This window comes from Erinaceus europaeus, chromosome 6 (assembly GCF_950295315.1).
Source record: "Erinaceus europaeus chromosome 6, mEriEur2.1, whole genome shotgun sequence".
Classification (NCBI taxonomy): Eukaryota; Metazoa; Chordata; class Mammalia; order Eulipotyphla; family Erinaceidae; genus Erinaceus; species Erinaceus europaeus.
This window is the reverse complement of record NC_080167.1, coordinates 32,548,230-32,570,963: the sequence shown is the minus strand read 5'-3', so window position 1 is coordinate 32,570,963 and position 22,734 is coordinate 32,548,230. Positions and strand designations below refer to the sequence as shown.

Genomic DNA, 22,734 nt, shown 5'->3' with positions numbered 1-22,734 from the left:
CTGAGCAAGTTGTGATATATATACACAATGGCATACTACTTAGCTATAAAAATGGTGACTTCACCATTTTCAGCTGATCTTGGATGGACCTTGAAAAAACCATGTTGAGTGAAATAAGTCAGAAACAGAAGGATGACTATGGGATGATCTCACTCTCAGGCAGAAGTTGAAAAACAAGATCAGAAGAAAAAACACAAGTAGAACCTGAACTGGAATTGGCAGATTGCATCAAATTAAAAGACTCTGGGGTGGGTGGTGGGGAGAATATAGATCCAAGAAGGATGACATAAGACCTAGTGGGGGTTGTATTATTATATGGAAAACTGGGAAATGTTATGCTTGTACAAACTATTGTATTTAATGTCGAATGTAAAACATTAATTCCCCAATAAAGAAATTAAAAAAAAAAGAATAATGAACCCACCTTCTCTGACCCATCTTGATTGGAGCTAGAAGGAATTATGTTGAGTGAGACAAGCCAGAAAGAGAACGATGAGTATGGGATGATCTCACTCATAAACAGAAGTTGAGAAAGAAGAACAGAAAGGGAAACATAAAGCATAATTAGACTGGAGGATTGCACCAAAGAAAAAATTATGAGGGGGATGGGAAGGATAGATTTTCAACTTGACTCTAGGGGGGGTGGGAGTAGGGACACAGACCTTTGGTGGTGGAAATGGTGTTAATATATGTTCCTACTAACTTAAACTCTTATAAATCATTTTTTAATCAATATGAGAGGGAAATATAGATTGAAGGTCTCTTTTTAATTTTAAATTAATTTTATTATTTAATTTAAATTTTAATTTAATTAATTTTAACTTTTTAATGCACAGACTTCAGTTCTGAGTATATATTTCTTCAACCTAAGCACTTATGGTTTCAAATTAGTAAACAGGTTGAATTTTTTAAATTATTTTTCATTTGTAAAAAGGAAACTGACAAAACCATAGGCTAAGAGGGGTGCAACTCCATACAATTCCTACCACCAGAACTCCATATCCCATCCTCTCCCTTAATAGCCTTCCTATTCTTTAACCCACTGGGAGTATGAACACAAGGTCATTGTGGGATGCAGAAGGTGGAAGGTCTGGCTTCTGTAATTGCTTCCCCACTGAACATGGGCGTTGGCAGGTCGACCCATACTCCCAGGCTGCTTCTCTCTTTCTCTAGTGGGGCAGGGTTCTGGGGAATCGGAGCTCCAGGACACAATGGTGGGGTTGTCTGTCCAGGGAAGTCTGGTCAGCATCATGTTAGCATCTGGCACCTGGTGGCTGAAAAGAGAGTTACATACAAAGCCAAACAAATTTTTGACTAATCATGAACCTAAAGGCTGGAATAGTGAAGATGAAGAGTTGAGGGGAATAAGTCTCTGTTTTGTATATAGCTAATAGGCATATTTTAGTTATACTCCAAAGGGCCTGTGGCAAAAACTAATAAAGTCATGGGTCCTTTGTAATATACCTAAAATAGACCTACTAGCTATTTCCAAAAAAGAAACCTCAAGTTCATCTGTAATATCAAAGCCTTTAGGTTCATGATTAGTCAACAATTTGTATAGCTTTATATGTTAACTCTTTTTCAGCCATCAGGTTCAAGATGCTACCATGCTGCCAACTGGACTTCCCTGGACAGACAACCCCACCAATGTTTCCTGGAGCTCCCCTTCCCTAGAGCCCTGCCCCACTCAGGAAAGAGAGAGACAGGCTGGGAGTATGGATTGATCTGTCAAAGCCCATGTTCAGTGGGGAAGCAATTACAGAAGCCAGACCTTACACCTTCTGCACCCCATAATGACCCTGGGTCCATACTCCCAGAGGGTTAAAGAAAAGGAAAGCTGGGGGGGGGGGGGGGAGGGCATAGCCAAGATGGCTAGATGGAGCTACTGGCCTGAGTCCCAACAACAGCTACTGGAAACAGTAGGATTTTTTGCCTTAATAAAGACAATAAATTCGGAATCCTAGCTGTGACACCAAGGGGGTGAATATAGCTCAGTTTGGGTTAGAATATAGAGGAAAAAAGAAAGGAAAAACTATTTATTATTCCCGAAGCGCACCCCTGCCCCCCCTCCCCCACAACCAGACCCTGCTCCTAGCAGGCTCCCCTGCTGAGCTTCTTTCTTTACCAAGATTCCTGGACCAACAGGGGTTCCATTCCTTTATTATTCCTTTCTGAAACCTGTGGCCCTCTTTCTTTCTGTCTGAGTGGACAACTGGACCTACAAAAGGGAAAGGATGACCTGAGGTGTTTTTTCTTTTTTTTCCCCCCGTTTTGTTTTGTTTTTTTTGTCTGTTTGCTTTACTTTCTTAACAATCAGCGGCCTCTGCTCAGGCTGTTTGAGGCAATCTGGGACAGGTTTTTTACCCTGCCCTATTTAATTATTAATATATATAGGTATATCCCTTCCCCCCCCCCCTTTAGGTTGACCAGAATTAACTCTTAGTGTATTTTTCAGTGCTAAAGGACCAAGCGGCTTACCCACTGTGAGAGGAACTTGTTTCACTACTCCTACCTCCTCTACCCACTCTCAGCTTCTACCTCCTCCTAGCTAATCAAAAAAATAAAATAAAATAAAAACTCTTTCCTTTCACTACTCTTTTATTACAGTTCTTTTTCTTATCTTTTCTCTCTCTTGTTTTCTTTTTTTTTTCTTGTCTTCCTTTCTTCCTCCTTCTTCGGCTTTCTGAATTCACTGATATTCAATTGTGAATTATTTTGGGGAAGAAATCTGACACAGAGTGGACTCTCTATGTGTGTATTTCTGCTCTACTTCCCTTTCTCCTCTTGCTACGACTAGAATATAAAGGGGACAGTAGATTTGCATAATTGTCTATTCTTGATATCCCTTTTTTCCTTTCTCTTTCTTCTTCACTTGGACTTGGTTGCTGTTTTTTCAAGGACTAGAGACATTGTTTGGCTAACTGGTAGTGGTTAAACTGCTTCAATACTTGCTTCAGTTGCTATTGTAATTTCAGAGGTTGGTGACTGTATTTGTCATAAAGGTATTTAGTACAGTATTGCCTGTACTCAAAACACAACAACTGAGGAACAACAGAACATAAAAATAAGAAACACATTAATCAAAAAAAAATGGGTAGATCAAGAGCAAATAAAACTGCTACTATAATGAATGAAGACAATAGACCAGAAGAAATCACAAATCAGCCAGAAGTAACAATAGATAAGAAAAGTATGCAAGCAATAATAGACTTATTAATCACAGAAATGAAAACAACTTTGGAGGAAAGGAATGGCAGTATTAGAGAAACAACAAATGAGACCCTCAAGGAAAATACTGATTACCTTGAGGCAATTAGAGAACTGAAAGCTGAAATGAAGAAAGAAGCTGAGGGAAGGGAAAGCAGACTAGCAGAAGCAGAAAACAAAATTAGTCAGACAGAGGATGAGCTAGAGAAAACTAAGAAAGAGGTGAAAGAGCTCAAAAAGATATTGAAAGACACAGAAAACAACAAAAGAGACATATGGGATGATCTCAAAAGAAGTAACATTCGTATAATTGGCCTGCCAGAGGAAGAAAGAGAGGATGGGGAAGGAAACATTCTAGAGGAAATTATAGAAGAAAACTTCCCAGACCTGAACAACAGAAAGGACATTAAGATTCAAGAGGCCCAGAGAGTTCCAAGCAGAATCAACCCAGACCTGAAGACACCAAGACACATCACAGTCACAATGAGAAGAAGTAAGGATAAAGAAAGGATCCTAAAGGCTGCAAGAGAAAAACAAAAAGTCACATACAGGGGAAAACCCATAAGAATATGAGCAGACTTCTCCACTCAAACTCTAAAAGCCAGAAGAGAAGGGCAAGATATCTATCGAGCCCTGAATAAAAAAGGGTTTTAAGCAAGGATAGTATATCCTGCTAGACTTTCATTCAAACTAGATGGAGAGATCAAAACCTTCTTAGACAAACAACAGTTAATGGAAGCAACCATTACCAAACTGGCCCTGAAAGAGGTTCTAAAAGACCTCTTATAAACAAGAACTTCACTATAATACTTGCCATATATCAGAGCAAATAAAAATTCATTGAACAATGGCACTACAATACATTAAATCCATAATATCAATAAATGTCAATGGCTTAAACTCACCCATCAAAAGGCACATAGTGGGAGAATGGATCAGAAAACATAACCCAACCATATGCTGCTTGCAAGAATCCCATCTGTCACAACAGGATAAACACAGACATAAAGTGAAAGGATGGAAAACTATCATACAGGCTAATGGACCACAAAAAAAAGCTGGAACAGCCAATCTCATCTCTGACACAACAGATTTTAAATTAAATAAAGTACTAAAAGATAGGCAAGGACATTACATAATGATTAGAGGATCAATCAGCCAAGAAAACTTAACAATTATTAACATCTATGCACCCAATGAGTGACCATCTAAATACATCAAGCACCTACTGAAAGAACTTCAAAAATACATGAATAGTAATACATTAATAGTGGGAGATTTTAATACCCCACTCTCACACTTAGATCAACAAAGTAGAGAACCAAAAAAGAAACAAGAGAATTAAATGAAGAGATGGTCAAACTAGACCTCCTGGATATTTTCAGAGTTCTTCACCCCTAAAAACTGGAATACACATTCTTCTCAAATCCACACAACATATACTCAAGGATAGACTACATGTTAGGCCACAAAGACAGCATCAATAAATTCAAGAGCACTGAAATCATCCCTAGTATCTTCTAAGACCACAATGGAGTAAAACTAACATTTAACAACAAACAGAAAATTATTAAAAGTAACAGAATTTGGAAACTAAACAATATATTGCTTAAGAACCACTGGGTCAGAGAGTCACTCAAGCAAGAAATTAAAATGTTCCTGGAAACAAATGAAAATGAAGACACAACCTATCCAAATATTTGGGACACAGCTAAAGCAGTATTGAGTGGGAAACTCATAGCCATAAAAATCACATATTAAACAACAAGAAAAAGCTCAAATGAACGACCTTACTGCACACCTCAAGGACTTAGAGGAAGAGGAATAAAGGAACGCTAAAGCATACAGAAGGATGGAAATCACTAAAATTAGAGCAGAAATAAACATCAAAAATAAGAGAACCATACAGAAGACCAGTGAAGCCAAATGTTGGTTCTTTGAAAGATTAAACAAAATTGACAAACCCCTAGCCAGACTCACTAAACAAAAAAAGCAGAGATTCAAATTAATAGAATTGTAAATGATAGAGGAGATATCACAACTGACACCACAGAAATCGAGAGAATCATGTGAAACTTCTATGAAGAACTATATGTCACCAAACTAGAGAATCTGGAAAAATGGAACAATTCCTAGAAACATATGCCCTTCCAAAACTGAACCAAGAAGAACTAAAAAACCTAAATGCACCAATCACAGACAAAGAAATTGAAACCGTTATTAAGAATCTCCCCAACAACAAAAGTCCTGGACCAGATGCCTTCACAAACGAATTCTACAAAACCTTCAGGAAACAGTTAGTAACCATACATTCAAAGCCTTTCCATAAGACCGAAGAAACAGGAACACTCCCTTCCATCTTCTATGAAGCCAACATCACCCTGATACCAAAAGCAGAGAGCGACACAACAAAAAAGGAAAACTACAGGCCTATATCTCTGATGAACATATATGCCAAAATATTAAACAAGATCTTGGCCTACCGGATACAACAGCATATCAAAAAGATTGTTTATTACGACCAAGTGGGATTTATCCCAGGAATACAAGGGTGGTTCAACAAACGGAAGTCAATCAATGTCATTCACCACATCAATAAAAGCAAAGGCAAAAACCACATGATTATCTCAATAGATGCAGAGAAAGCCTTTGACAAAATCCAACACCCATTCATACTCAAAACCCTACAAAAAATGGGAATAGATGGGAAATTCCTCAAGATAGTGGAATCCATATATAGCAAACCTACAGCCAACATCATACTCAATGGACAGAAGCTGAAAGCATTCCCCCTCAGATCAGGGACTAGACAGGGCTGTCCACTGTCACCATTACTCTTCAACATAGTATTGGAAGTTCTTGCCATGACAATCAGGCAAGAGAAAGAAATCAAAGGAATACAGATTGGAAGGGAAGAAGTCAAGTTCTCACTATTTGCAGATGATATGATAGTATACATAGAAAAACCTAAAGAATCCAGCAGAAAACTACTGGAAGTTATTAGGCAATATAGCAAGGTGTCAGGCTACAAAATCAATGTACAAAAATCAGTGGCATTTCATTATGCAAACACTAAATCTAAAGAAGAAGAAATCCAGAAATCACTCCCATTCACTGTTGCAGCAAAGTCAATAAAATACCTAGGAGTAAAGCTGAACAAAGAAGTGAAAGACTTATATACTGAAAACTATGAGTCACTATTCAAGGAAATTGAAACTGATACCAAGAAATGGAAAGACATCCCATGCTCATGGATTGGAAGAATAAATATCATCAAAATGAATATTCTCCCCAGAGCAATATACAAATTTAATGCAATACCCATCAAAGTTCCACCAAGCTTCTTTAAGAGAATAGAACAGAACTACAATCATTTATCTGGAACCAGAAAACACCTAGAATTGTCAAAACCATCTTGAGGAAAAGAAACAGAAATGGAGTCATCACACTCCCAGACCTCAAACTTTATTATAAAGCGATCATCATCAAAACATCCTGGTACTAGAACAAAAATAGGCACACAGACCAGTGGAACAGAATTGAAAGCTCAGAACTAACCCTCCACACCTATGGACATCTAATCTTTGATAAGGGGGCCCAAAGCATTAAATGGAAAAAGGAGGCTCTGTTCAATAAATGGTGCTGGGAAAACTGGGTTGAAATATGCAGAAGAATGAAATTGAACCACTTTATCTCACCAGAAACAAAAATCAACTCCAAATGGATCAAAGACCTGGATGTCAGACCAGAAACAATCAAATACTTAGAGGAAAACATTGGTAAAACACTTTCCCACCTACACCTCAAGGATATCTTTGATGAAATAAACCCAATTGCAAGGAAGACTAAAGCAGAAACAAACCAATGGGACTACATCAAATTGAAAAGCTTCTGCACATTCAAAGAAACTATTAAACAAACAGAGAGACCCCTCACAGAATGGGAGAAGATCTTCACATGCCTTACATCAGACAAGAAACTAATCACCAAAATATATAAAGAGCTCAGCAAACTTAGCACCAAAAAAGCAAATGACCCCATCCAAAAATGGGCAGAGGATATGAACAAAACATTCACCTCAGAGGAGATCCAAAAGGCTAACAAACATGAAAAACTGCTCTAGGTCACTGATTGTCAGAGAAATGCAAATTAAGACAACATTGAGATACCACCTCACTCCTATAAGAATGGCATACATCCACAAGGACAGCAGCAACAAGTGCTGGAGAGGCTGTGGGGACAGAGGAACCCTTTTGCATTGCTGGTGGGAATGTAAATTGGTCCAGCCTCTGTGGAGAGCAGTCTGGAGAACTCTCACAAGGCTAGACATGGACCTTTCATATGATCCAGTAATTCCTCTCCTGGGGTTATACCCCAAGGACTCCATAACACCCAACCAAAAGGATGTGTGTACTCCTATGTTCATAGCAGCACAATTCATAGTAGCTAAAACCTGGAAGTAACCCAGGTGCCCAACAACAGATTAGTGGCTGAGAAAGCTATGGTATATATACACAATGGAATACTATGCAGCTACTAAGAACAATGAACTCAACTTCTCTGACCCCTCTTGGTCAGAGCTAGAAGGAATTATGTATAGTGAGCTAAGTCAGAATGATAAAAGATGAGTATGGGATGATCCCACTCATTAACAGAAGCTGAGAAAGAAGATCTGAAAGGGAAACTAAAAGCAGGATCTGACTATATTGAAAGCAGGGCACCAAAGTAAAAACCCTGTGGTGCGGGGGAGGATGGACATGCAGCTTCCTGGGCCTGCAGGGCAGTGGGGGTTGGGGTGGGTGGGATGGGACACAATCTTTTGGTGGTGGGAATGGTGTTTATGTACACACCTATTAAATTGTAGTCATATAAATCTCTATTTAATTAATTGCCGGGATAGCCTGAGGGTGCTATCCCGAGCAAGTGCTCTCTGAGTAGGAGAGAACTCAACTGGAGCCAATCTATGCTGCTGCGTGGGAGAGGGATCAGGAACTCATGCGGAGCTAACATCCCAGGAGATACACTCTGGAACTCTCAAAGCAGGAAAGCAATGCCAAGTGTTTTTACTCAGAAAAGCAGCTTGTATATATACTAGCCAAGTAGGGTGGAAACAGGGTGTGACGTAGAGAGGGTGGAGCGAAAAGACAATGGTGGAGATCAGGGTGACTATGAGAGGGGGTGGAGCAAAAAAGACATCGTGAACCATTGGGGATTAAACCAATGCCCTGGAGGGAGGGTGGTGCTTAGTTAAAAGTGGTTTATGTAAATAGACCACAGCTTTAAGTGGGATCAAACCAATGTCATGCAGGCATGCCGGTGCTTAGTTAAGTAGAATTAGAGACAGAAGCTTTAAGCCGGGGGAGCTGGCATACTACCCAACAATTAATATGAGGGGGGAAAATTGATTGTATGTCTTGTAAAGGGACTTTTCAAAGTTAACCCAATTATCAAATAATGTGATATTAACAGTAACTATCCATTGTCTTCTTGAACCCTAAGACAGCAGGAACCTCACATCTCCACTATAGAGCCTAAACTTCCCCCAGTCCTGAGACCCTAGGATAGGGTCCACTTTCCTGTATGCTTCTCCCAATTCTTATCAAATAATATTGCATCCGCTGATCGAAATCTAATCAACACAACAAGTGCCACCCGAGCATGCTTCACTTCAGACTGTGTCCAGAGACTTCAGGTGTGGAATGACAACCCTTCAGCTTCATCACTTGGGTGAGACCTTTCCTTTCATAGTATTCTCTAACTCCATCCCAGGTGGTTCACTTCCTAACAAAGTCCCAAAACCTAGATATAGACCAGGTTCCAGAAGATAGAGCATATGTTCACACGTATCCATAAACCAGGGCAAATATATACCTGAAAGCAGCAGTACACTAGAGTTTGCAGTGAGTATACCCAAACACTTTATCTCTACTATTCCATCCTTTGGGTCCATGATTCTTCAACAATTTGTTTGGCTTTGTATGTTAACTCTCTTTTCAGCCACCAGGTTCCAGATGCCATCAGGATGCTGGCCAGGCTTCCCTGGATTGAAGACCCCACCAATGCATCCTGGAGCTCCGCTTCCCCAGAGACCAACCCTACTAGGGAAAGAGAGAGGCAGATTGGGAGTATGGACTGACCAGTCAACATCCATGTTCAGCGGGGAAGCAATTACAGAAGCCAGACCTTCCACCTTCTGCAACCCACAATGACCCTGGGTCCATGCTCCCAGAGGGATAGAGAATGGGAAAGCTAGTGGGGAGGGGACGGGATATAGAGATTGAGTGGTGGGAATTGTGTGGAGTTGTACCTCCCATCCTATGATTTTGTTAATGTCTCCTTTCTTAAATAAAAAAAAATAACAATAATAATAAAGAAAGAAAAGGAAAGCTATGAGTAGGTGATGGGATGTGGAGCTTTGGCGGTGGGAATTGTATTGCTCTTATCGTCAGTGTTTCCATTTTATAAATAAGTAAATTAATAATAAAAAGAAAACCATCCATATAAATAACAGAAACAAATAGGGAAAGAGTCAACAAAAACATAAAGCAACCTTGAAACAAATACTAGAATGGCTATAAGCACATTTAACAATAATCATCCTAGAAGTGAATGGCTTAAATTCATCAGTCAAAAGATTCAAAGTGACTGAATGGATTAAGAAGGAAGACCTATCTATTCTGAGTCTCCAGGAAACACACATCCAAAAGAAAGACAAACAGAAGCTCCAGGTGCCTAAACGCTCATCATCAGATGACTGACTAAAGAATTTATGGGATATATACTCCATGGAATACTACTGTGCAATCACAAAAGATGATTTTTTTTTTGTGACAAAATGGATGGAAATGAAGGTGATTATGCTTATCGAAGTTAAGTAAGGAGATGAAAGACAACTACTCATATGTGGAATCTAAGAGATCTCATTTACATGAAATTGAAAAAAAAATCCAAACAAAACAGAAGCAAACAGTTTGTATGACTTATGAAAACTATGGTGGTTATCTTTGGGAGGTGGGAGGGTGGGGTTATAGAACTTTGATGGTGGGTACACTGATAAATTGTAGTTTTACAATCTTGTAACAAACTATACATTTTTTAAAGTTAGTGGGGGTTCTTTCTTTTTTTTTATTTAATTATTTTAAAAAGGTGACATTAACAAAACCATAGGCTAGGAGGGGTACAACTCCACGCAATTCCTACCACCAGATCTCTATAAACCATCCCCTCCCCTGATAGCTTTCCTACTCTTTATCCCTTGGGGAGTATGGTCCCAAGGTCATTGTGGGATGCAGAAGGTGAAAGGTCTGGCTTCTATAATTGCTTCCGCGCTGAACATGGGTGTTGACTGGTCAATCCATACTCCCAGCCTGCTTCTCTCTTTCCCTTGTAGGTAGGGGCTCTGGGGAAGTGGAGCTCAAGGACACACTGGTGGGGTTGTCTGTCCAGGGAAGTCTGGTCGGCATCCTGCTGGCATCTGGAACCTGGTGGCTGAAAAGAGTTAACAAACAAAGCCAAACAAACTGTTGAACAATTATGGACCTAAATGCTGGAATAGTGCAGATGAAGTGTTGGGGGGTACTCACTATAGATTATTGTGTACTTTTGCTTTCAATTATATATTTTGCCCTGGTTTATGGATATGTATCAACATATGCTCTTAGGGGACCTGGTCTATATCTAGGATTTGGGTCTTTGTTAGGAAGTGAACCACCTGGAATGGAATTAGAGAATACTATGAAAGGAACGGTCTCACCTGAGTAATGAAGTTGAAGGGCTGTCATTCCACACCTGAAGTCTCTGGACACAGTCTGAAGTGAAGCATACTGAGGTGGCACTCGTAGCGTTGATTAGGTTGTGATTGGCGGATGCAATATTATTTGATATGAATTGAGCGAAGCATGCAGAAAAGTGCGCCCCACCCTAAGGCTCCAGGACTGGGGGAAATATAGGCTCTATAGTCTTTATTTTTGTTTTTTGGCCATCAGTGTTATCACTGGGGCTCAGTGACTATACAATGCATAATGACTCCATTGTTCTCACTGTCCCCCACCTTTTTTTTATAGGGGTGACAGGGAGTAACCAAGAGAAAAGAGAAAGACATCTACAGCACTACTCCGCTGCTCATGAAGCTCCCACCCCAGCCTTGTAGATGTGGACCAAAGTCTTATACTTGGGTCCTCACACAAAGCAATGTGTATAATCTCCAGAGTGAGCCACTATCTGGACCCTGTAGATTTTTTTTTTTTACCATATTAATGCTCAGCTCTAACTTATGGCCATACAAGTATTGAATCTGGAAGCTCAGAGACCCATACATGAAACCCTTTTTGCATAACCATTATGCTATCTCTAGCCCTATAAAAATGAAGAGTCAATGAATCATATTCTTTATTCATTATATATCCAGATGATATATTCCTACACTGAATTATAAAATGTATATCTAAAACTAACTCCACTTGTTTGTTTTTTGCTTATATTTTTCAGATAGTCAAAACTGGTATAGAATACTAATGAGAACAAATTAAAGAGAAGAAAAGGAAGAGAAGATTAGGTTTTATAAGAAAAAAAGTTTTGGGCCAGGTGGTGGCACACCTGGTTAAGCACATGTTACAGTGCATAAGGACCCAGGTTCAAGTCCCTGGCCCCCACCTGCAGGGGGAAAGCTTCACAAGTGGTAAAGCAGGTCTGCAGGTATCTCCCTCTCTGTCTCTCCCACCCCTCTCAATTTCTCTCTATCTCTATCCAATAATAATTAATAAAATATATTTTTCAAAAGAAAAAAATCAATATTGTGTACTTTGAGACAAAATGGTTGGAACTGGATGTGAATATACTTAATGAGAGAAGATGAAAGACAACTACCTACTACATAGTTTCACTCATGTGGAATTTAGAGAATGTAAACATATGAACTTGAAACTTAAAAGAAGAAAGAAAAAAATGTAAACTGTGTCTAAGATTGTGAAAACTATAGTGGTTATATCCAGGAGAGTAGGAACACAGAACTTTGGTGGTTGGTACAGTGTGGAAATACATGCTACAATCTTATGATCTTAAAAACCACTACTAATCACAAATAAAAAATGGCTTGAAGGAAAAAAAAAGAATAAAAAATGAATTTAAGGGTAGGATTCTATTGAGAAATAAGAAAATTAAAAAGCACTGTATGACAGACAAAAGCTGAGTAAGAGGACAGTAAAAATAAATAAATAAATAAAATGATGTCAATTTTTTTTGCTTTCTTTCTCATGGCAATTTAACTTCTCCAACATATATGAGAATTCTAACTTGAAAAGATAATAGATCAAAGACACTAACTTTATATTTAACAGTAAAAACATAAAACTCTACTTTTTAGTAATTCTGATATGTTCAGGTAAGATTAGACTCAGATGACTGTCACATTTAGCTCAAAATATTTTTTGTTAGGTAAATTCTTTAAACTTTAGAAATAGAACATAAAATAAAAGTGGTAGAAAAAGCACTAAATGGGTCTTTAGAAAACACGAACTATATCCACACTAAGATATGGTTATAAACATATACAGCTCCTTTGAGATTCACATCATGAAACATTAAAAAGTAGTGATTGTGCAATTAACTGACTTACCTCTGAGATACTTCACTTTAAGATACTCTGGACTTGCCTTCTGACCTGGTAGAGGATCATTTAGCATAACTTTAGTTTGTGCTTTTATTCCTTCATAAAACTGCCCCATTGCAACATGGCTGAGTCCTTTCATATACTGGCATACTTCATTATATGGCTCTAGCTGCAGACACCGCTAAAGCATGAATGAGAAAATGCTGTATTAGTATCACTACAGTTTATGAAAAATTTAAATGCCTTATTCTTTAACTGGAATATAAAACTTTCCTTTCAATTTAAGCAAAGCAAATATATGTATTGTAAATTAGTCCATAGGAAAAAGCAATGAATTTTTATTTTGTTAGTTTCTTTTAGTTGTAATATAGTATCCTTGAGAACCACTCCAATTAATTTCACTAAACTTTGCTGAACTCCAGTTGCAGTGTTATCCACTTATGGATGCTCACCTTGAAGTTCTTAAGGGCTTCCTGTAAGCTGCCATGGTGATAAAGCATCATTCCTCGTAACTGGAGGGTCTGTACATGATTTTGGTTGAGCAACAGTGCCTTTTGAAAACTCTCAGTGGCAGCTTCAAAATTTCCCAGTTCTCTAGGTAATGAACAAAATACAGACACTTCAGTAAACATATAGAACAAGCTATTCTAAGAAATATAGTCCCGAAATTCAAGTAAGATATTTTATTCTCAGGGACAGGGAGGTGGCTCACCCAGTGCAGTGCACAAGTTTTCATACATAAGGAGTGGGGCGGGGTTAACAATGTTGGATCAGAATTGTGGTTTCCCTCCTTTTCTCTCTCTCTGTCTATCTCTTACTGTCTATCTAGAGGAGGAAAAAATGAACACTAAAAGCAATGGAGTACCAATCCCCAATCCCCAATGATAACTCTGGTGGCAAAACAAATGAACAAACAAACAAACAAAAAAACCCCACTTTGTTTTGTTTATATATTTTAATTCCTACTTTAAAGTTATAAAATGAGTGGCATATCATAATCTTACTTTGGGAGGGTTAATACTTTACAGTCAACATTAAAATATAGTAGTTTGTACATGTGTAACATTTCTCAGTTTTCCACATAACAATTCAAACCCCCTTTAGGTCCTCCTCTGCCATCATGTTCCAGGACCTGAACTCTCCCCCCAAACCCACCAAAAGTCTTTTACTTTGGTGCAATACACCAACTCCAGTCCCAGTTCTGCTTAGTGTTTTCTCTTCTGATCTTGTTTTTCAACTTTATTTATTATTAGTGATTTAATAATGATCAACACAATTGTGGGGTAACAGGGATACAATTCCATACAATTTCCACCACCAGAGTACCATATCCCATCCCCTCCACTGGAAGGTTCCCTATTCCTTATACGGGTGGAAATACAGACCAAAGATATCTATGGAATGCAGAAGGTGGGAGGTTTGACTTCTGTAATTGCTTCTCTGCTGGACATGGGGATTAACAGGTTGATCCATACCCCCAGCCTGTCTACTTTTCCCTAGTGCGGCCAGGCTCTGGAGAGGTGGAATTCCAGGACACAAGGGTGAGGCCGTCTGCCCAGGCAAGGCAGGCTGGCATCATGGTAGTATTTGTCAACTTCTGTCTATGAATGAAATCAACCGTCTCTATCTTCATTTACCTTACTTAACATGATTCCTTCAGGTTCCATTCAAGATGAGGTGAAGAAAATAAAATCACTATTTTTAATAGCAGAGTAATATTCCATTATGTATATATAACTTCCTCAGTCACTCATCTGTGTTGGAAACCTGGGCGGCTTCCAGGTTTTGGCTATTTCAAATTGTGCTGCTATAAGCATAGGTATACACACATCTTTTTGGATGGATGTGTTTGGTTCCTTAGGATATATCCCCAGAAGAGGTATTGCAGGGTCATTAAGAAAGTCCACTTCTAGCCTTCTGAGAGTTCTCCAGACTGCTCTCCATAGGGCTTGGACCAATTGACATTCCCACCAGCAGTGGAGGGTTCCATTGTCTCCACAACCTCTCCAGCATTTGTTGCTGCTACCTTTTCTGATGTATAACATTCTCACAGGAGTGAAGCAGTATCTCACTATTGTCTTCATTTGCATTTCTCTGACAATCAAAGACATAGAACATAGGTGTTTCTCAGTCTTTTGGATCTCTTCTGTGGTGAATATTCTGTCCATGTCCTCTCCCCATTTTTGCATGGGGTCATTAGTTTTCTTGTTGCTGAGTTTGGTGAGCTCTTTATTTTGGTTATTATCCTCTTGTCTGATGTATGGCATGGAAAGATCTTCTCCCATTCTGTAAGGTGTCTCTTTGAGTGGTGATTTCTTTTGCTGTTTAGAAGCTTTTTAATTTGGTGTTGTCCCATAGGTTTATTTTTATTTTAGTCTTCTTTGTCACTGAATTTGTATCACTGAAGATGCCTTTAAAATTTAGCTGGAAAATAGTTCTGGGAGCCAGGTGGTGGTGGATCTAATTGAGCACATACATTACAGTGTGCAAAGAGACCAAAGTTCAAGCCCCTGATCCCCACTTGCAAGGGGGGAAGCTTCACTCTCAATTTCTGGCTGTCTATATCCAAAAAATAAAGATAATACAAAAATAATAAATAAGCATTCTGCCAGTATTTTCCTCTAAGTATCTGAGTGTTTCTGGTCTAACATCTAAGTCCTTGATCCATTTGGAATTTTAGTCTGGACAGCTTTGTCAAAGATTAGATGTTCATAGGTATTGTGGCTTATTTCTAGGCTCTCAATCCTATTTCACTGGTCAGTGTGTTCCAATGTTCTTTCATTGGGTGCACAGATGTTAATAATTGTTAAGACTTCTTGATTGACTGGTCCTCTGAGCATCAAGTACTGTCCATCCCTATCTTTTAAAATTTTACTTGTTTTAAGGTCTATTGTGTCAGTTTGAGAATAGCTGTTCCTGCTCCTTTTTTTGTGGTCCATTGATTTGTGTGGTAGTTTTCCATCCTTTCACTTTGAGTCTGTATTTGTCTTGTTGCATTAGGTGGGATTCCTACAGACAACATATGATTGGCCTGTGTTTTCTGATCCATTTTCCAACTCTATGCCTTTTAATAGGTGAATTCAGGCCACTGACATTTACTGATATTATAGAATGAATATATTTTAATGCCATTATTCTAAAATTTTAGAGTGTTCTGATATATAGCGTGTTTATGATGTGATTGCTTATGAGACCTTTCAGAACTTCTTTCAGGGCAGGCTTGCTGATAGTTGATTCCTTCAACTGTTGCTTGTCTGAGAAGGTTTTTATGCTTCCATCTAATTGGAATAACAGTATAACAGGATACAGTATTCTTGATTGAAAGCCTTTCTCATTGAGAGCTCAATATATATCTTGCCATTCTCTTTTGGCCTGTACTGTTTATGTGGAGAAATCTACTGCTAATCTTAAGGGTTTTCCTCTGTGGGTGACTTTTTGTTTTTCTCTTGCAGCATTCCTTTTTTTTTATTTATTATTTATTCCCTTTTGTTGCCCTCGTTGTTTTATTGTTGTAGTTATGATTGATGTCGTTGTTGTTGGATAGGACAGAGAGAAATGGAGAGAGGAGGGGAAGACAAAGAGGAGGAGAGAAAGATAGACACCTGCAGACCTGCTTCACCGCTTGTGAAGCGATTCCCCTGCAGGTGGGGAGCCGGGGGCTCGAACCGGGACCCTTCAGCCGGTCCTTGTGCTTTGCGCCACCTGCACCCAACCCACTGCGCTACCGCGGACTCCCTGCAGCATTCCTTTATCCTTACTTCTTTTCATTCTAAATCTGATGTGTCTTGGTGTCTTTCTCTTTGGGACCCTCTGAGCTTCTTTCATCTTGTCTGTAGTAGGCAAGTTCTGATCTATTATGTCCTATAGAATGCTTTCTTCCCCTGGTAAGCCAATAATGCTTATACTATTCTTCTGAAGTCATCCCCTATGTCTCTGTTGCTCTATTTCATAATCTCTTTTTGAGATCTCTTAGTTTTCTCTAATTCATCCTCAGTCTTGCTAATTCTGTTTTCTGTCTCACTTATTCTATTCTCTCTCCCCTCTGTTGTTTTCTGTAGCTCAGCTATTTCATTACCCTGCACTAGCTTGTTCACCTGGGATGCATTGGATCGACCTTCTCGTGGTGCATCCCGTGAGTACCCATTTATTGGGGAAACTGACGATCCTTCCTAGCCAACTGAATCCACATGGATCCCAGTCACTTTCAAAGCCAGCAACAAGCAGACATCAGGCTCAACCTGACGCTGTTGACTGGCTACAGAAGAAGGGCAAACGCTAGAAGAAGAAGCTTGTTCACCTAGTTGTGCTCTTAGCTCAGCTATTTCAGCTCTCTAATTACCTCAAGATAGTGTTTTCTTTCAGAGTCTCATTTGTTGTTTCCCCATTTTGGATATTATTTTCAAACTCTCCCCTCCCTTTTGTGACTAAAAGCTCAATTAGTGTTTGGATCTTTTCCTCAAAACCCTTTGTTTTGTTTTGTTTTTTTTAATCTGGACTTTTGTCCTGGTTCATTTCTCCAATGTTTCTTCTTGGATTAACCATTATATATGGTATATTATGAAGTCCCTCTCTCAGTACCATTCAATCCACTAATCACACTTGCCTGGGTTGACTTGTGTCTGACCAGGGAGAGAAGAGAGAGACGTACCTGCTGCTACTCTGTGCTGGTTATTGATGGACAGCACATGGTGCTATTGTCATCTCTAGGTTTCTCTTCTATAATCCACGGCAGGTGGGATGGGGTGGCGAGGGTGGTTGCTTTGCATTGTTTTGTGGTCACAAATGCTCTATTTTATGTTGTGTTCTTGCATTGAATTCAAAAGGCTAAATATCCTCTGAGTCAAAGACTGAGAGGTTTTAAGCCCTCTTCTCTTTTCTTCTGACACTTGGAACAACCTTCATTGCTTGCTGTACTTAAAGTGAGATCACCAAAATGACTCAGCGCAGTGTGATGCTGCCTGGAGCTCTGACCTGATTTCACCATTCCACAGCATGTGTCCCTTTTTGCCCCAACTGCACACCTAACCCACCTAAGGCTGCAGAAATTTCAGCTGTAGTTTATGACTTCAGTTGGGTCTCCTGTTGTATTTATTTGATGTTTTGGGAGAAGAGACAATTTGATCCCTCTTATTCTATGGCCACACCTTCCAGAAGTCCTGCACTATATAATATACTGCTGTATCTGGTTATATCCAGAATTTTGTTCAATATTTCCATATCTATGTTTATCAGAGATATTGGTCTGTAGTTTTCTTTTTTTGCTGTATCCCTGTCTGCATTTGGTTTCAGGGTAATGTTAGCTTCATAAAAGGTGGATGGAAGTGAGTCAGGCAGTAGCACAGCAGGTTAAGCGCAGGTGGTGCAAAGCACAAGGACCAGTGAAAGGATTCCAGTTTGAGCCCCCAAATCCCCACCTGCAGGGGATTTGCTTCACAAGCAGTAGAGCAGGTCTACAGGTGTCTATCTTCCTCTCCCCCTCTGTCTTACCCTCCTCTCTCCATTTCTCTGTCTTATTCAACAACGACATCAATAACAACAACAATAATAATTCCAACAATAAAACAAGGGTAACAAAAGGGAATAAATATTAAAAATAATAAATAAATGAAAACAAAAAACACTTTAAAAAGGCAAAATGAAGTATTCCTGTGTCTTCAATGTTTTGGAAGTGTTTTAAAAGCATTAACTCTTTCTTGATGGTTTCGTAGAATTAATTTGTAAAATCAACTAGCCCAGGGCTTTTTTAATTTAATTTTTTTTTATAAAAACGAAACACTGACAAAACCATAAGATAAGAAGGGTACAACTCCACACAATTCCCACCACCAGAACTCCATATTCCATCCCCTCCCTTGATTGCTTTCCTACTCTTTAACCCTCTGGGAGTATGGACCCAAGGTCATTGTGGGATGCAGAAGGTTAAAGGTCTGGCTTCTGTAATTGCGTCCCTGCTGAACATGGGTATTGATAGGTCAATCCATACTCCCAGCCTGCCTCTCTCTCTCCCTAGTGGGTTAGGGTTCTGGGGTATCAGAGCTCCAGGACACATTGGTGGGGTTGTCTGTCCAGGGAAGTCTGGTTGGCATCATGCTAGCATCTGGAACCTGGTGGCTGAAAAGAGTGTTAACACACAAAGCCAAACAAATTGTTGACTAATCATGAATCTAAAGGCTGGAATAGTGCAGATGAAGGGGGGGGGCGGCGTCTGTTTTGTAGATAGCTAGTAGGCATATTTTAGTTATATTCCAAAGTAGCCTGTGGCTATACTAGTTTTTTTTTTCCTTTTTTTTTTTCCCCCTGAGCCTGAAATCTGCAGATAGATCCAAGTTATTGTGTGGGTAGATGATGTCATAGCTGGAAAAGGACCAAAAAGCTGTATCAGGGAAGAGAGTAGCTCCCAAATGGTGTATAAATGTTGTTGACTATAAACCCCATTGAGTTGATGTGATCTGGGGCCCATATTCAGCTTAGGAGCCTATGTGACCTCTGCATCCCTGTAGATCTGAGCTCACATTCTGTGGTCATGGGTAGGAACGTTGCAAGCTGACCCAATAACAGCCCATCTTCCTCAGGTGTAGCATATGTAGAATATGTTGTCCAGCCTCCCTTCTACCATTGAACATCCTCTACCATTGTTGGGGGCAAGGAACATTCTCTACCATGTTGGGGGCAAGGTCCTATGGGGGCCTACAAAGGGGTGTATGTGTTATTCCTGATAGAGATGACCGGTAACAATGAAGAGAGGGATTTATTTGAGATCTAGGCCCATCATGTCTGTTTGGGAATCTCAGGACTCTCCAAAGAGGCCCAGGACTTTTATTGTTGTGAAGGTTCTTGACAACTTTCAATTTCTTTGGCTATGATTGTCCTGTTCATAATTTCTAGTTCTTCCTCTTTGTTTAATTTTGAAAGTCTGTACATAAAACTCATGCAGTTATTCTAGGTTCTTTAGCTTGGTGTCATATAAGGCTTTCATAGAAGCCTTGCATGGTACTTTGGACTTCTGTGGTGTCTGTGTGATATCTCCTCTTTCATTTACAATCTTATTTATTCGAGTCTTCTCTTTCTCTCTCTTTTTTTTTTTTTGTGAGTCTGGCTAAGGGTTTGTCAATTTTCTTTACTCTTTCAAAGAACCAACATTTAGCTTTGTTAATCTTTTGTATGGTTCTCTTGTTCTTACTTAAAAAATTTTTTTTAATTATATTTATTTATTTTCCCTTTTGTTGCCCTTTTTATTGTTGTTGTAGTTATTATTTTTGCTGTTATTGATGTTCTCGTTGTTGGACAGGACAGAGAGAAATGGAGAGAGGAGGGGAAGACAGAGAGGGGGAGAGAAAGATAGACACCTGCAGACCTGCTTCACTGCTTGTGAAGGACTCCCCTGTAGGTGGGGAGCAAGGGGGCTTGAACCGGGATCCTTATACTGGTCTTTGTGCTTCTTGCCATGTGTGCTTAACCCGCTGCGGTACCGCCCAACCCCGCGAAACCAAGTTTTTAAAAAATATATTAATTTAATTCCACTATGGTCTGAGAAGATGCTTGGGATGACTTCAATGCTCATGAATTTGTTGGCACTATCTTTGTGGCCTAATGTATGGTCTATCCTTGAGAATGACCCATGTGGACTTATATGTATTCCAGTTTCTTAGGGTGAATAACTCTGAAAATGTTTTTATGCCTCCATCTAGTCTGAATGACAGTTTAGCAGGATATAATAGTCTTCGTTGAAAGCCTTTCTCATTGAGCATTTGATATATATCTTCCCATTCTCTTATGGCCTTTAGTTTATGTGGAGAAATCTGCTGATAATCTTAGGTTTTCCTCTGTAAGTGATTCTTTGTTTTTTCTCTTGCAGCCTTTAAGATCCTTTCTTTATCCTTATTCCTTTCCATTCTAAATATGATGTGCCTTGGTCTATAGGTCTTTAGGTCTACATTTACTTTTTAAAAACTTTATCAGCATAATGACTCTGGGTCCATATTCCCATGGGGTTAAAGAATAGGAAAGCTATCAGGGGAGGGGATGAGATACAGAGTTCTGGTGGTGGGAATTATACCCCTCTTATCCTATGGTCTTGTGAGTGTTTCTATTTTATAAATAAATACATTAAAATAAAAAAATCTTTATCAGCTTAGGGAATAACCACAGAGATCTTAAAATTTGGGAGCAGGGGTTGATTTAATGATTTCCAAAGGCACATACTATTTAGATCTTTGTCCTTAGTTCGTGATGTGCTCTAGCCCTAACTAATTGTATGTAAACTTTGGTATTTGATTAGAAACAGATTCTTCTTTTCGGAAAAAGTATATAAATTGTACCTCTTCAGAGATTTACCATTCTGAATTATATTCATAGTCAGAAAATTATAACTTTTTCAATCACTAAAGTCACTTCACTTAAAATTCAAGAATAATTATGCAATTCAACGTTCTGGGAAAAAAAGCATGTCTTTCTTCTCTAAGTTTTATAAATTCTTTTAAAGTGAGAAACCCTGTAGCTCAGTGAAGTTGCGGACACCCAATTATGAAAAGAGCAACCCCGGGAGAGGGGGAAGATGGCGGATTGAGAAGCTGCTAACAGCGTGTGCTCTGATCACATCTTCTGGAAATGGTAGAATTTTCTGCCTTTAGCAGGCCAGTCAATAAGGGGTGACACCAAAGAGGTGATTATAACTTAATTTGGGTTAAGAATTAGAGTAAAGGTGGCATGGACTAGCGGGCAGGCTGCTCCAGACTTCCCAGGCGGCACCAGGCAAGGCGAGCGCGCCGGGCATTGTCCTCCGCCCGGGAAGGCGGCTCCTCCGCCGGTTGCAGAGCGCTGCTGGGCGGCCGGCAGAGGACCCAGAGAGAGCACTTTAGCTCGGGGGCTTTCTCTTGGGAGTCTCCAGGGACCACTGCGACCCTGAGGGCGGATCCAAAGACTTCTTGAGTATAGCTCTCATTGGATCAAAGGACTTGGAGCTAGTTTTCATTTTTGAGAAATCCTTTAAAAAAGTCTGGAGGGAGGGGTTTCCCGGAAGATGGCGGACAGAGAAGCTGCTAGCTGCTGAGCTCCAAACACATTCCCTGGAAACAATAGGATTTTCTGCCTTTAGCAGGCCAGCCAATAAGGGGACATAGCGGTGACAAAGAGGTAACTATAACTTAATTTGGGTTAAGAATTAGAGTAGGGGGAAAAAATTCTTTTTTCTTCCTTTTAATTTTCAAGCATACATCCTTCCCGCCCTCCCCCCCCATAAGCAGTCCCTGGGGACCAGCTCCTAGCAGGATACCCCATACCACCAAACAGGGTGTTTTTTTTGAATTCACGGATACACATTTGGGAAGTTCCTTGCACTGCTCTTTAATTACAACTCTTTTTCTTATCTTCTCCCTTTTCTCTCTCTTGTCTCTCTCTCTCTCCTTTTTTTTAATCTTGTCATACACTTCTTTCTTCTTTGCCTTTCTGAATTTGTGAATTACTTTGGGGAAGAAATCTGACTCGGAGTGGACTCTCTATGTGTGTATCTCTGCTCTAGTTCCCTTTCCCCTCTTGTTACACCTAGAATATACACTGGATAGTAGATTTGCATAACTGTCTATTCTTGCTATCCTCTCTTTCTTTTCTCTTTCTTCACTGGGATTTGGTTACTATTTTTTCACGGACTGGAGAAATTGTTTGGCTAACTGGTAACGATTAAACTACTTCAATACTTACTTCAGTTGCTACTATAATTCCGGAGGTTGGTGAGTGCAATTGTCATAAAGGTATTTAGTACAGTGTTACTTGCACTCAAGACACAACAAATGAGGAACAACAGAGCATAAAAAAAAAGTGAAACACATAAATAAAAAAAATGGGTAGATTAAAAACAAATAAAACTGCTACTCCAATGAATGAAGACAAGAGCCCAGAAGAAACTAAAAATCAGCCAGAAGTAA

At 39.4% G+C, this 22,734-nt stretch overlaps 1 protein-coding gene across 10 annotated transcripts in view; it reads right to left on the bottom strand.

The window, feature by feature from the left end:
- Positions 1 to 22,734, bottom strand: part of TTC13 (tetratricopeptide repeat domain 13) — a 202,629-nt gene that overhangs the window by 93,777 nt on the left and 86,118 nt on the right. For all 10 annotated transcript variants that reach the window (XM_060192005.1, XM_060192007.1, XM_060192006.1 and 7 more), the window contains 2 exons: positions 13,267 to 13,408; positions 12,821 to 12,995 (listed from right to left, as the gene is read on the bottom strand). In XM_060192005.1, the coding sequence (XP_060047988.1) occupies positions 12,821 to 12,995; positions 13,267 to 13,408 (317 nt within the window). The remainder of the gene's footprint in view (positions 1 to 12,820; positions 12,996 to 13,266; positions 13,409 to 22,734) is intronic.